Source organism: Strix uralensis, chromosome 35, assembly GCF_047716275.1.
Source record: "Strix uralensis isolate ZFMK-TIS-50842 chromosome 35, bStrUra1, whole genome shotgun sequence".
Classification (NCBI taxonomy): Eukaryota; Metazoa; Chordata; class Aves; order Strigiformes; family Strigidae; genus Strix; species Strix uralensis.
This window is the reverse complement of record NC_134006.1, coordinates 2,188,381-2,202,249: the sequence shown is the minus strand read 5'-3', so window position 1 is coordinate 2,202,249 and position 13,869 is coordinate 2,188,381. Positions and strand designations below refer to the sequence as shown.

General features: G+C 60.5%; 3 protein-coding genes across 4 annotated transcripts; 2 read left to right on the top strand and 1 right to left on the bottom strand.

Annotated features, from left to right (window-relative positions):
• The first annotated feature begins 139 nt into the window (after positions 1-139).
• Positions 140-4,452, top strand: LOC141936925 (E3 ubiquitin-protein ligase TRIM7-like). 2 transcript variants are annotated; one of them, XM_074854312.1, is made up of 8 exons: positions 140-1,110; positions 1,298-1,775; positions 2,229-2,324; positions 2,409-2,639; positions 2,749-2,771; positions 3,187-3,302; positions 3,457-3,516; positions 3,802-4,452. In XM_074854312.1, exons 2-8 carry the CDS (start codon positions 1,374-1,376, stop codon positions 4,317-4,319), a joined length of 1,446 nt encoding a protein of 481 aa, XP_074710413.1. In that variant the 5' UTR covers positions 140-1,110; positions 1,298-1,373; the 3' UTR covers positions 4,320-4,452. The 2 variants fall into 2 exon arrangements, with proteins under 2 accessions (XP_074710413.1, XP_074710414.1); XM_074854313.1 differs by having other exon boundaries at positions 3,377-3,516; positions 3,802-4,068.
• Positions 4,453-6,104: 1,652 nt separating this feature from the next.
• On the top strand, positions 6,105-10,624 carry LOC141936918 (butyrophilin subfamily 1 member A1-like). The gene is made up of 9 exons (XM_074854296.1): positions 6,105-6,201; positions 6,513-6,596; positions 7,066-7,413; positions 7,531-7,812; positions 7,902-8,006; positions 8,306-8,326; positions 8,505-8,525; positions 8,763-8,795; positions 8,912-10,624. Exons 2-9 carry the CDS (start codon positions 6,524-6,526, stop codon positions 9,586-9,588), a joined length of 1,560 nt encoding a protein of 519 aa, XP_074710397.1. The 5' UTR covers positions 6,105-6,201; positions 6,513-6,523; the 3' UTR covers positions 9,589-10,624.
• LOC141936929 (uncharacterized) lies at positions 10,321-13,813 on the bottom strand. The gene is made up of 2 exons (XM_074854318.1): positions 12,835-13,813; positions 10,321-12,671 (listed from the first exon to the last, which is right to left on the bottom strand). The coding sequence occupies exons 1-2, from the start codon at positions 12,911-12,913 to the stop codon at positions 11,383-11,385; spliced, it is 1,368 nt and encodes a 455-aa protein (XP_074710419.1). The 5' UTR covers positions 12,914-13,813; the 3' UTR covers positions 10,321-11,382.
• Between the last annotated feature and the right edge of the window lie 56 nt (positions 13,814-13,869).

Below are 13,869 nucleotides of genomic sequence, written 5' to 3'. Positions count from 1 at the left end.
CGGAGCCTTTGATTTCTTTCTGAAGCTGGTTCAACACGGGGCCATCCTGGCCCTCTGGGGTGATGCCCACGGCCCCTGTCATCTCCTTCCACCATCTCACCCCACTTTTGAGGGACGTTTGAGGTGGATCCCGCTGTGGGATCCCACCAGCGTGGGATGCCGTCAGCTCCCACCCACAGCACCTCCGGGTCTCAGCTCTGTGGTTTGGGGTTTTTCTTTTTTGGGCCAAAAACCTTCATTATTGCCCTTGCAACCCAAGTTTGTGGTGGCGCTGGGGTGGGGTAGGGAGGAGAAGACCCAAGCAGGGGGAAGAGGAAGGGGAGGGGCAGATCGTTCTTGTCTGAGGGCTTCAAGATGATAATATCTTTGCTAAGAGAGCACGCTCGCTGTAGCAGCTCAAAATTCCTTCCGTCAGCAGACAGAAATTGGGAAGGAGAATATATAATAATACATAAAAATTTTTAAAATTCCTCCTTTTCTGAGTAATTATCCATGTGGGGAAAAACCACAGGGGAGAAACTGCTCTTCCTCCATTCTGGAAAAGTCCACCAGCCACTTTGAAGCACGAGTTTGTAAAATAATAATATATTATAATTAAAAAATGCCATCAGGACGGGGTTCCTGGGCTGCCGTAACCCGTGAGGGAGGCGAAGAAGCCGCTCGGCATTTTTATTTAAAGCAGTTGGGCTTATTTAAAGCTGGGCTTATTTTTTTCACCCTGGCGATGGCCGAAGCGGGGGGCGACCCCCCCGGGAGGTGACCGCGCTCCTGTGTTGCGTGGTGGCAGATGCCCCCATCTTGCCCCGTAGCCAAAGATATTTTATCCTACAGCTGAAAATGATGAAATATTTTCAATCCAAGCTTTATCTCGGATCGAAAAAAAAATCCCAAGCTGAGGGCGCTGATCCCGTCCCTGGCAGGCAGACGCCAGGCAGCGCGTTCCTCTCCGTGTTTCCTTAAATAGGGCTGATCTTTTCCCTCTGTCCTCCATGTGATCTCCCTCCGAGCTCCAACACCCCGCGGGTGGCTGGAGAGGAGCCTTGTCCCACATTTTAACAACAAAAAAAAAAAAAAAATCCACCAAGACCTCGTGTTGCTGCTGCCTAACAGGTGAGTGTCTCTTTTTTTTTGGGGCGCTCGGGGACGTCCCGGCAACGGGAACCGGCAGCGTCCCGGCCACCCTGGCAGCACCGAGATGTTTTTCCGAGCGTTAAGATGAAGGGGTGTTAATTTTGGGGTTGTGGGTGGTGTGGGTTGTTAAAGGGGGGGGGTGTTGTGTCGCTGGCCGCGCTTTCAGGTTCTGCGTTCGCCGCGTCGATGGATTAAGGGAGCAGCAAGGGGAGGAGGAACAAGAGGCTGGAGAAGCTTCTGCCATGGCCTCTGGGTCACCTAGAGCGAGGGAAGCGGGGGAGGAAAGCACCCACCACCCCGTCCTGCAGCATCGGCCGGATCCTGGCCCCACCAGCTGCGGAGGCGGCACGGCCCGATCCTGGCCGGAGCGAGGAAGGCTTGGAGATGCCGAGGCAGTCGGCCACCAAAACCGGCTCAGGAAAGGCAATTTCCAGCCAAAAGTCCATCTGGAGCATTTAGCAGAGAAGCTGAAGCTCTTGGGTCTGGAAGGAGACGGGGAGGAGAAGGAGCATCTCTGCTGGTGGCGCAAGAGGGCCGGCGCCTTCGAGGGTGACGCAAAAGCATCTGGCTCCAGCCGTGGAGGACCAAGGGCTCGTGGAGGTCCCACTACAGCCGACGTGGAGGAATCTGCCCAGGAGGACAAGGTCAGGCCCAGGACCGAGCTTGGGTTCTTCCTTTTCCACCTTGAGGGAAACTGTGGTTGCTTTGAGCTTCTCGGGGTCGCAGGCTCAAGCCAGCTTTGAAGTTCTCCGTCGTTGTTTTGGGTTCCGCCCCCACCGTGGAAATGAATAAATGGAAATAACTGGGGAGATCTAGAAAATATAAAACCAACACGTAACTCTTTTGGGCTAAAACCAGGAAAATATTAATTTTCAGACTAAACCCTTCACCCCAAATCAGTCAACGGGTGTTTTCCAGTTTATTTCACGCCAGAATGAAACTGGCTCCTGTTGTCCTCCCGTGTCGTCTCCATCCTCGTGCCCGTGCTGCAATTTTATTTTTTTTTTCCCCAAATGCGGGGAGGGAGCATCTCCAAGCATCCCATCCCCACTCCCTCCGCCCTAGATACCCTCCCAATCCATTTTTTCTTCTTCCAGGACCAAATACGCAGTGACCTGGAGAAGCTCAAGAAACAAAGGGAAGAGATTTTGGAATTGAAAAGAAGCGGAGAGAGGCGACGCCGGGACTATTTGGTAAGTGGCTGTTGCCATCGCCCAGAATAAATAAGAGGTGTAGGACCAGTCTGGTCCGTGGTTTTGTCTTCCCACGTCCCGCAGACGCAGACGGAGGTCGAGAGGCAGAAGATTGTGTCGGAATTTCGCCAGCTGCGCCGGTTTCTGAAGGACCAAGAGCTTGTTCTCCTGGCTCGGCTGGGAGAGCTGGACAGAGAGGTGATGAGGAGGCAGGAGGAAGAGGGGACCAAGATGTCAGGGGAGGTTTCACTCCTCGACGTCCTGATCTGCGAGATGGAGAAGGAGCTCGAGCAGCCTGCGAGCAGATTCCTGCAGGTCGGATGCTCTTCTAGGCAAGACGAGAGGGTCCAGCGTCGCCTTGGCTGGAGTCTCCCCGCGATTTTGGGATGGGACTGAAGCTTTTTTCTCTCTTTTTCTATTCCAGGATGCCCGGAGCACTGTGGACAGGTACGTGCTCTCCCACCACCCACGTCCCGACGGTGGGGGAAGGCTCACAGGCACCATCCCCGTGGTTTCTGGGGCAGAGATGGAAATTTTGGCAGTTCAGGCAGGGCTTGAAGTGAGACTTCGAGAGGTGTGGAGAGAAGAAGGTGCCCCGGAACCCCAGTGTGGGTTCAAACCACGACAGGATGCCGTGAGGGGAAGCGCCCTAAGACTGAAGATCCTCTTGGCCATCACAGAACGGGGACTCAAGTGTCCTCCTGGTTGTCATCTCTGAGCCTGGGACAGAGGGACATTTTGGGGACAACCAGCTCCTCCACCATCCCCAAATTGCCTGGGGGTGCAGGGGGAGGAGGGATGGGCCCGGCACTTCATGCCTTCACGGCGAGTCCCATGGCTAAGGGGAAAGTTTTGCCTCCAGGTGGGAGATGGAAAGTGCCCAGAGGACATCGGAGACCTTCTCGGACCTGGAGCGGAGGCTCCGTGTCATTTCTCGACAGAACTGTGTCCTTCGAGAGACCCTGGGGAGATTTCGAGGTACCGTGGGGCGTGACTGGGTTGATGGGGGGAGAGGGCAGCTCCGCCCACTGCTGTTTTTCCTGTTCTCCCAGGAGAAACACAGCGGGAGCAAGAGCGAGCAGAATCGCCAGCCCGAGAGCCTGATGTCCAACCTTTGTTCTTCACCCCCCAGACATTTTGCCATCTGAACTGGAGAAAGAGCAAGGACCATCTCTGGGAGGAGATGGGAAAGGTGAGGCTCTTCAGAGGAGCAGCTGCGAGGGTCATTTTTAGCTAAAATAGTGCTTAAAAGGGCTGGGAAATGAGGAGTGGAGCTCGCTTTGGGGTTCCTGAAGATACGAAGGAGCTCGGCGCCGTCCTCCAGCACGAGGCAAGGCTTTCCCAAGATGTGGAGATGTCTCTGCTCCCACGCCCAGGACAGAGGCAGATGCGTGATCCCAGATGGAGAAGGGCTTTTTCTTCGGGGTGGGGGGTTGCTGTTCTCCTCCAACATCACTTTCTTCTCCCTCCCTGGCAGCGTTCGTGACTCTGGACCCCGACACCGCCAGCGCCCGGCTCCTCCTATCCCGGGACCGGCGGGGGGTGAGATGGACGGACGCAGAGCAGGATTTGCCCCCCACCACCCCGCAACGCTTCGATGCCTCCTCCTGCGTGTTGGGCTACCAGGGCTTCACCCTGGGGAGCCACTACTGGGAGGTGGAGGTGGCCCGAGGCAGGACCTGGGCCTTGGGCGTGGCCCGACGCTCCGTGCCCAGGAAGGGTTGGATTCAGTTTCAACCCGAGAAGGGGATCTGGGCGATGGGGCGCTGCAGGAGCCGGTACCGCGCCTTCACGTCCCCCGTCACCACCCTCCCCGCCCCTGGGGAAACAGGGAGGGTGCGGGTGGCTCTGGACTACGGAGAGGGGCAAGTGGCATTTTACCTCGCCGAGCGTGAGCCCCCTGTCTTTACGTTCCAAAAAGCCTCGTTTGGGGGGGAGAGCGTCTTCCCTTTCTTCTGGGTGGGGAGAGGCTCCCACCTCCGCCTCTGCCCATGAGCTTTCCCTGCTCTCGCCCCGTCCGGCTTTGGGGTGAGTTTTCTGCTCATTCTGTACTTTTTTTTTTTTTTGCTTTTAAAAATGTTGCCAGAGAATTGTGCTCAAAAAAAAATTAAAAAAATAGAAACATTGACATTTTCTTTCCTTTTTTAATGTTGTCCAGTAGCTCTGGGGCTGGGGGAAGGGCCAAGCCCTGGGACGCAGCTCTGGGGTGGCTCCAGCCAGGGAGTTCACCGAGACTTTTCCCTGCTCCGTCCTTCCTGGCGCGGTTGTGCCGCAGCCCCTGCGAGAGAGCGAAGGGCCCTGGGGTGGAAACGCGGAGAGTTGTGTGTGTCCCACCCTCACCGAGCCCTTAGAGGGGTGCCAGGTCTTTGCCCCCCAAGCCGTGGGGACCCGGCGGGCTGTGGGCAGGACTGGAGCGGCTGCAGGGTGACGGCAGCTTCGTCCCAGATCTGGGGGTCTGTGGTGGCAGAGCCCGAGTTGGAGAGACTACAAGAGGGACGAGAAAGTCCCTTTCCTTGGGGAGGGGGGGACAGAAACGCCCCCTCCAGGAGCAGGACCCAGATGGGCTTTTGGGAATGTGGTGGCTTGGGGACAAATCCAAGGGAGGCGTTGGATTCGCTGCTTGGTGGCCACCACGGAGCCCCCCAGCCCCATCCAGGTGACCTCGTCTGGCATCACCGCGAGCCCGATCCTGACTTGGGAAGGTGCTGGGGACAAGATGCTGAGCAGCTCTTTGGGCTCGGTGCCAGGGCTGGGACCGAAGGCCGTGTCTGGAGCGGGGAGGAAACCTCTTCCCAGGCCTGAGCTGTGGCCTTTGTGGCTTTTTTTTGTGCTGCGGGACCCCTGGCACTTTGTCTGGCAGCGTCAGGGGCTTCCTGAGCAAACCGGGGGGTTGCGGAGACGCTGCCTCGAGGCGCTGGAGCGGGGCAGCTCGCGCTTCCTCTGCCGGGAGAGCTGGGAACGGGGGGCACCAACGAACTGGGGCTCCTGCACAACCTGGGCTGGGTTTGGTGGTGCCAGGGACTGGGCCACACCCGGTGCCGCAGCCCCTGCGCGGTCTCCGGTATCAGAGCATAGGAAGAAATTCCCAACCTGGGGTTCTTGGAAGTCGTTATTTCGTGCTATCGGTTACTGCAGCTGCTCCAGGGTGAGGTTTTGAACCCGAGCCAGGCGCCGCGGGGCCGGATGCTGCCCGGGCCGGGGTTACCCCAGGGCTCTGTCCGGGATCACGCTGCTGCTCCAGCCTGGGGGAGTTTGGGACACACCCACTGCTCCCAGACCCCCCCAGGGTTACGTACGGGCTCCCCAAAATACCTTGGGGTAGAGACAGGCTCACCCTGATCCCCCCCCCAGGTCTGGGCACGGCCCCCAGGCCCCCCTGGAGCAGGGTAGGACCCCCCAGGCCCCCCCAGTCCACACACCCTGCTATGGGTGCAGCCCCTCACACCCCCCTGCACCCCTTGTTTTGGGGATGGGTGAGGGTGGGACATTGGGGACAGCGGGGGACACGTCCCCCCCAGAGCTCCCACGTCCCCGAGGTGACAGGACACGGCTGGGATGTCCCGGCACTTGGAGCCCCCCCATCTTGGCCCCTTCTCCCCCACTCCCCACAAGCTCCCGGCTGCTGTAGGGCTGCAGGGACCCTGCTGGGCTCCTCCAGACCTCCAGGAGTCACCACGAAGCTCTGGGCTTCCCCTGATCGCCCACAAACACCCAGCGTTTTCCTTCCTCCATTATTTTCTCCTTTTTTATATCCTGTTGCTGGGGGAGGGGGTGGAGCCTGGACTCACTCCACAGCCCATGACGCTGGGTCCTGACCCTGGTTAACGGCTACAGGTCGTGGGTGCAGCCTTGTGCCCCCGCAGCTCGTACCCGTCTGGTGAGTGGCTTTTCCTTGTGAAGGCCATTGGAAATATTTAATTTACTTCAGAGGCTTGACAGGGATTTCGAAGAACTCCTGGGGGGGGCAGCGGGGCAGCGCTGGGGCTGCCCTGAGGAGCCGCGCGTGGTCCCGTCCTGCCCTCGAGCTCCGGTTTCTCGCGACGTCGCGGTGTCGGTGCCGGGGTTTTGGTGGGATTCCCAGAGCCCCTCTCGGGGGCAGGTGCAGCCCTTCTTGCCCAGCCCCTCTGCGGTGGCCGTAACCCCCGTCGTCGCCCTCCCTCTGCCTCCCTTCCCCACCCTCTCCTCCAGCTCCACAGCAGATGCGGTTCCCCGCCAGCCCCAGGGGCCTCCTGAGCTGTTTGGTGACTCTCCACGTGCTGCGGCTGGGATCAGGTAGGGATCCTGCAGGGCTGGGGGGTTGTGCCCGCTCCGGGGGGCACATGTGGGGCAGGGGAGCTGCCGTGGGGCCAGGGGCTGAGCCCAGAGCTGGGTTGTGGGTCCCTTTCACTTTCTCTTTCCCTCATTTTCACTTCCCCTCGCGCTCTTTATGCCCCCGGTGCCCCGGGTTCATCTCCACTCCCCTCCTGCCGTGCTCCCCTCACACATTTGCCGCTTGCAGCGGGGCCGGCTGGGGCAGGGGCCAATTTCTGGAGCAGGTTCCCTCTCCCAGGAAAGCTCCTTCTCCTCCCAGTCCTCCCACTCCCTCTCCAGGGGCTCCAGGGGCTCCGGGCCATGGCGAGGCCAAAGCAACGCCCGTGGGATGGAGCCTGCGCCGCTCACGCGAGCTCACCCCGAGCCCTGCGGGGCCGGAAAATAACGTAGGGGCAACGTCCGTGTCTCTGTGTCCTTCTCCCTCCCCAAGGTGGCTTCGTAGTGGTGGGACCAGGCCACCCTCTCCGTGGCACCGTGGGGCAGGACGTCGTGCTGCCGTGTCACGTGTCCCCACGCAAGGATGCTCAGGGCCTGGAGATCCGCTGGATCCGGAATCGCTTCTCCGAAATGGTGCACCACTACCGGAACGGAGAGGACCAGGACGGGGAGCAGCTGAGGGACTACCAGGGCAGGACAGAGTTGGTCAGAGCTGGTCTCTCCAACGGGAGCCTGGACCTGCGGCTCCTTGGGCTGAGACCCTCTGATGATGGCCAGTACGTCTGCACCGTGCAGGATGCTGGCACTTATCGCGAAGCTACAGTGGACCTGGAGGTGGCAGGTGTGTGGCCCAGAGGGGGGTTCAGGGGACGGTCGGGGTGTCCGTGGGTCACACCGGGCGCGGGCTTTGCCTTTGAGCCGGGCCCATCCCTAAGCGGCCCCCGCGCGCTCTCCCCAGCCACAGGCTCTGTCCCTCAGCTCTCTCTGGAGGCTTACGGGGACGGAGGCATCCGGGTGCGGTGTCGCTCGGCCGGCTGGTACCCGCAGCCGCAGGTGCTCTGGAAAGATGCCGGCGGGCAGCGTCTGCCCTCGCTCTCGCAGCGACGTTCCTCTGACGAGCGGGGCCTGTTCGACGTCGAGGACGTCACCGTCGTGAGCGGGAGCGGAGCCGGGAACTTCTCCTGCGTGGTGAGGAACAGCCGCCTGGAGCAGGAGCAGGAGGCGTCCCTGCACATCTCGGGTGCGACCCCAGGGCCGGGCTTTTTCTCCTGCTCCTGCTGGCCGGGAGCGTCAGACGAGCCCTTTTGCTGAGGGTTCCGTGTTTCTCAGCTCCCTTCTTCCACGACGCGCGTCCCTGGATGGTGGCTCTGCCTGTGCTCCTCGTGCTCTTGGCGGCGGTAACGGGCCTCGGCGCTTGGCTGTGGAGAAGGAAAGGTCAGTTTGTGGTGGAGGGGGTGGAGGGGAAGGGCTGGGTGCGGAGCGAGGCCGAGCCCTGGCCCGTGGGCGCCCGCGCAAGGGGCCCAGCGCTGTGTCCCAGCAGCGTTTGGCCGTCGTGGAGCAGCTCTTTGGGCAGAGGAGGGAAGGGGCCGAGGGCCCGGGCTGGGGGTGGGAGCGCAGGGAGCACGGCCAGAGCGCCGGGCTGGGGGGCAGCTGCCAGAGCCCCTCTGGAGATGTTGCCCCTGGTGAGCGCGGCTGCTCTCCTGACCACCTCTGCCTCTGCCTTTGCTTTGCAGTGCTGCAGTCCCGAGAGCTGGGTGAGTCCTTCTGGCCCCTTCCAGCGGCCAAAGCTGCGGAGAAAGGAGCCCCCTGGGAGGGACGGGGGTCTGCGTGGGCTTGGGGCTCTGCCCCAGCTCGGACAGCTCCTGCGGGAGCAGCCGTGGGGTGAGGATCTGTCCCCTCTGCTCACAGGCTCCTTCCATTTTTCCTTTCCAGATAAACGAGCCGCAGCAGTTGGTGAGTCTCCGAGGGCTCTGGCACAGCGCAGGGTCCTCGCCTGGGTGCTCTGAGCTCGGCCCTTCCCCCCCTTGCCCTTCCCCCTGTCCCTCCATCCCCTGGGTGTGGGGAAGCCCCGAGGGTCCGTGCCTGGGGGGTGGCAGATCAGTGAGACCCCCCAGGGCTTGACCCTCTCCCCTGCCCAGAGTTGCTGGGCACCAGCTGTGGGATGTGACCGGCTCTTCTCTCTCCTTGTAGCCTGGAGAAAGTTTCTTGTTCCGGAAAATCCAGGTAATTGGGTGGTTTTGGCCTCCTGCCCCGCGGGGCAGATCCTGGCCCCGGGCTGGTGAAACCCTGCCCAGGACTGAGCTCTGCCCCTGGTGCTGCGGCTCCTCCTGTCCCTGCAGATGTGGTGACCCTGGACCCGGACACGGCTCATTCCCAACTCGTCCTCTCAGCGGATCGCAGACGCGTGAGGTGGCAAAATGCAGAGCAGGACGTGCCCGACATCCCGCAGAGATTTAACATTCGTTACTGCGTGCTGGGCCAGGAGGGGTTCAGCTGGGGCCGACACTGCTGGGAGGTGGAGGTGGAGGGGGAGGTGGGAGGTGACTCCTGGTGGGCTGTGGGGGTGGCCAGGGATTCTGTGAAGAGGAAGGGCCACATGGACCTGAGGCCTGGAGGGGGGGTCTGGGCCGTGCGGCACTTTGGACGGCAGTTTCTGTCTCTCACGTCTCCTCCCAACGAGCTGTCCCCGCTGCCCAGGAGGATCTGGGTCTGTCTGGACTGCACAGAGGGGCTGGTGACGTTCATCAACGCCGAGACCGGGGCCAACATCTTCACCTTCCCACCGGCCCAGTTCAACGGGGAGACCCTCCGCCCCTGGTTTTGGCTGGGGACAGAGAACACCCAGCTGTGCCTCAGGGGGGGCCCCCCCCAGCCCCTCTGCCCCCCTCCCATCCCCACCGCAGCCCCCAGCAGCTCCTGCCCTTCTCCAGACACTCCCCGCTCTCCTCTCCTTGGGCCCGCGGCAGCAGATGCCCCTCTCAGCCCTGCCCCAGCCCGGGGAGCAGAGGGGCAGTGAGGGGCCACCACAAACACCATTTTGGGTTGAATCGGGGCGTTTTGGCCGTGTTCTCGGTGCTGAGCAGCTCTTCTCTGTCTGTGTATCCTGCTCAGAGGGAATTAGTGACGGAACGAGAGGGAACGGCTTGAAACTGCAACAGGGGAGGGTCAGGCTGGACAGGAGGGGGTGGAGTCCCCACCCCTGGGGGGGTTTAAGGGCCGTTTGGATGAGCTGTGGGGGATGTGGGGTAGGGGAGAACTTTGTAGAGTCGGGCTGAGGGTTGGACTCGATGACCCCGAGGGGCTTTTCCAACCTGGATGATTCTGGGATTCTGTGACCGACGGCCCCCGCGTGGAACAAACCTCCTGGTCCTGTTGTTCTGCCGCAGAAAGGCCCCGGCGGCAGCAGCTCGTTCCCGCGCTCCTTCGGGTGGGCGAGGTCTCCAGACCTTCCTGGAGCCGCCCAAAACCAGGATCCCCAACAGCATCAACGTTTTGGCCCAGGCCCGTCAGCTTCACGCTCCAGTGCTGAGGATGTACTGGGACCAGTTTGGCACAGTGGGAAGGGAGGATGGCGCGGAGGGGGCCCAAGAGGGGGAGCGTGGAGCCCCCCCCATCCCCAGGCTGCCGTGTCCTCCCAGTAAAACCCACCAGCTCCCACTGGTGTTCCTCATGGAGGCACGTTTATCCCACCCACGGCACGAGCACGGTTGACCGGCCTCCCGCGAGCAGCAACGACGAGCCAGCAAAGGAAAAAAAAATGGGTTATTTATTGAAAATTTGATATAAATTTCCTCTGACAGTTTCATTCTGTCAAGTCACGCTCCTTTTTCCTGAAATCCCATGATTTTCCCTCGGATCAGGTGGAGTGGATGCTCTCGCCCCTCCCCAACATCCACAGTGGGGAATCTTGTGATTTTTCTCCACCGTTAAAAATCTTGGAGGGAAAACACTGATTTCTTGAATATTCCTCTGGCAATATAAAATTTCCTTCGATTTTTATCATATGCACAAATATCTAATAGGAAAATAAAAATCTCCTGCAGAACAACCGACCCGGTTTGTAAGTCGAGGTTTGATGCATCGAGGCGGGACGTGCTCAGGAGCCGGGAGCGCATCAGCCGACCTTAAAAAATATAACACAAAGATGTTGGGAAAAAGAGGGAATTGGGTGCTGGACGGGCTCTCACCGGGGAGCGAAGGGTCTGGATGAAGCCGCTGGAGGAGCGACATGAAGACAATTAAACAATCTACACGCTAACGAGGAACTGGGAGGAATTTGGCTTGTTCCAGAACGGCGGAGCCCGCGCTGGCGTAGTTGGGGATTTTTTGCCCCTGAGGGGGTTAAATCTCGCACAGGGGGTGTCCACATGGGCCTCGTGCCTTCGTGTTTGTGTGAGCTTGGTACCGGGCCAAGCCAGGGCAAGTCAAGTCAAGTCAAGACAAGTCAAGTCAAGTCAAGTCAAGTCAAGTCAAGTCAAGTCAAGTCAAGTCAAGTCAAGTCAAGTCAAGTCAAGCCACGCCAAGCCAAGTCAAGTCAAGTCAAGCCAAGTCAAGTCAAGTCAAGTCAAGTCAAGTCAAGTCAAGCCATGCCAAGCCAAGTCAAGTCAAGTCAAGCCAAGCCAAGCCAAGCCAAGTCAAGTCAAGCCAAGCCAAGCCAAGTCAAGTCAAGCCAAGCCAAGCCAAGCCAAGTCAAGTCAAGTCAAGTCAAGTCAAGTCAAGTCAAGCCAAACCAAGCCAAGCCAAGCCAAGCCAAGTCAGGCCAAGCCATTTCTCCTCTTTCAGGCACTTGGGAGGTTTTTTCTCTTCTGTGTCACCTTTGCTGGTCAAGGAGGCTTGATGCCACCTCAAGGGGCTTTGCACACTCCGTGCACGGGGCCGAGCCGTCTCCCATGCTCATGCTCCTGGGAGCGTCGGCGCTGGAGTCTTCTGCCAAGATCTTCCCAAACTTTGAGAGTTCTCCAGTTCTCCGGCCTCTGTGCCCCCGCTGATGGACAATGAGGCTGGATTTCCTGGTGAACCTCTTCCCGCACTCGGCGCAGGGGTAGGGCTTCTCCCCGGTGTGGGTCCGCTGGTGGGCGATGAGGTCCGAGCTCTGCCCGAAGCTCTTCCCGCACTCGTGGCACTTGTAGGGCTTGTCCCCCGAATGCCACTTCTGGTGTTTCACAAGGCTGGATTTATTGCAGAAGAACTTCCCGCACGCGGAGCACTGGTAGGGCTTCTCGCCCGTGTGGAAGCGCTGGTGGGTGATGAGGTCCCCGCTCTGCCCGAAGCTCTTCCCGCACTCACCGCACTCGTAGGGTTTCTCCCCCGTGTGCAACCGCTCGTGCCTGAAGAGTCCGTACCTCCCGCGGAAGGATTTCTCGCACTGGGAGCACTGGTAGGGCTTCTCCTCGGTGTGCGTTCGCTGATGGATGGTGAGCTCCGACCTCCGGGCGAAGGTTTTCCCGCACTCGTGGCAGGCGAAGGGCTTCTCCCCCGTGTGTACGATCTGGTGGGTGAAGAGGTTGGAGCGTTGGCTGAACCTCTTCCCGCACTCGGCGCACTCGAAGGGTTTCTCCCCCGTGTGCGTCCGCCGGTGGACGACGATGTCGGAGCTGCGGGTGAACCTCTTCCCGCACTCGTGGCACTTATAGGGCTTCTCCCCCGTGTGCACCCTCTCGTGCCGGATGAGCGTGGACCGGTCCTTGAAGAACTTCTCGCACGTCGAGCACTGGTAGGGCTTTTCCACCATGTGGCTTTTCTGGTGGGAACTAAGGGCCGAGCTCTGCCCAAACTCCTCCCCGCACTCTCGGCATTGAAAAGTTTTTCCTCCTCTGTGCAACCGCTGGTGGCAAATGAGCTCCGACCTGTCCTGGAAGCGTTTCTTGCAGTGGGAACACTCGTAGAGACTTTCTTCCACCAAGAGCGGCCGATCCCCCTCGTCACGGGTGAATTTGTCCATCTGTTCCACCCCCGGGCATCCCTCCCTCCCCCAGCTCCTCTCACAAGCTCTCCCATGATTATTCCCAGCAGATTTTACCCCCGTTTCACCCATTTCGGCTCCATCAGGACATCCCCGCTCTACGCCGCGTCCTTCATCCTCCCTCCGCGTCCCGTCTCCTGCAGGGTCAGACCGAGATTAAATTATGTTTTGCCCCGGGGTGGGACCGAACCCAACACCCTCGTGGGGTGGGGGGATGCCCGCTGGGGGGTGGTTTCCAAAAGAACACCCCACCCCTACGACCCTCACCCACCAGCGGGGTGAAACACCCCGATTTCTCACCTGGGTGGATGCGCCCGGGGCCGCCCGTCTCCAGTCTCCCCGTGGGACCGGGTCTGACCGCTTCTCCCCCTTCTTCCATCAAGAGGCTGATTTGGGGCTGGAACGCCGTGTTTTGGGGGGGCCGCCAGCTAAAATAGCAGGTGGGACACCCCCTCTTTCCCAGGGCGGAGGGAGATTATTTTCCACCAGCTCGCGATGCCGTCTCCCCCTGCCTAAAATCCCGCAGCCCCCCCCGAGCGACTCCTTCTCCTCGGGGTGAGCCGGGGGGATGCGGTTCCATCTGGGTCCCCCCCCAAACGCTGCCGGGGGTCCCCGGGATGTTCTGCCCACAGCGGCCGCGGCCGCTCGGCGTTGCTGGCCGGGTCTCTGTGTGGAGGCACAGGAAAAAGCCAAGGGGGAGGTGGGGGGGGGATAGTTCCGGCCGTGCTGAGGCTGTTTGGGAGCTGCCTGTGACCCTTCACCAGCCCCCTTGGCCGCAGACGGGCGAGGAGATGAGGAGCAGCGAGATGCTGCGAAAAAACCAACAAACCAAAAAAAACAATTTAATTGAAAGAGATGGAAACCCGGTAACGGCTTCTCCGCTGCCTCGCTGCGGCGTGGGGAGAAGCGAGAGGCCCGCAACAGGGTTTTGTTTTTTTTTTTTCCTCCGTGAGCGCTGAGGATCCCTGTCCCGAACATCTCGAGGTACGACGGCCGCTCGCTCGCTTCCTGGGCTGGAAACGGGGGGATTTCTTGAACCCGGCACAGGCCGGAGCCGAAGCGTCGCTGCAGCCCTTTTTGTGCAGAGTCTGTGGGGTTGGAAAAGCCCTTTAAGATCATCGAGTCCGACCGTGGGCCTGAGACTGAGCCCCGGGGGCTTCATTCTGCGCCCGGTCGTGTCTTCGGGCTCAGGGGGGGCCGGGTACCCCCAGAACAATCGGCCGGAGACCGAGGCCGGGCCCTGTCACCTCGGGGAACTGTGAGGCCTGGGGGGGACGTGTCCCCCACTGTCCCCAACGTCCCACCCTCATCCATCCCCAAAATAGGGAGTGAAGG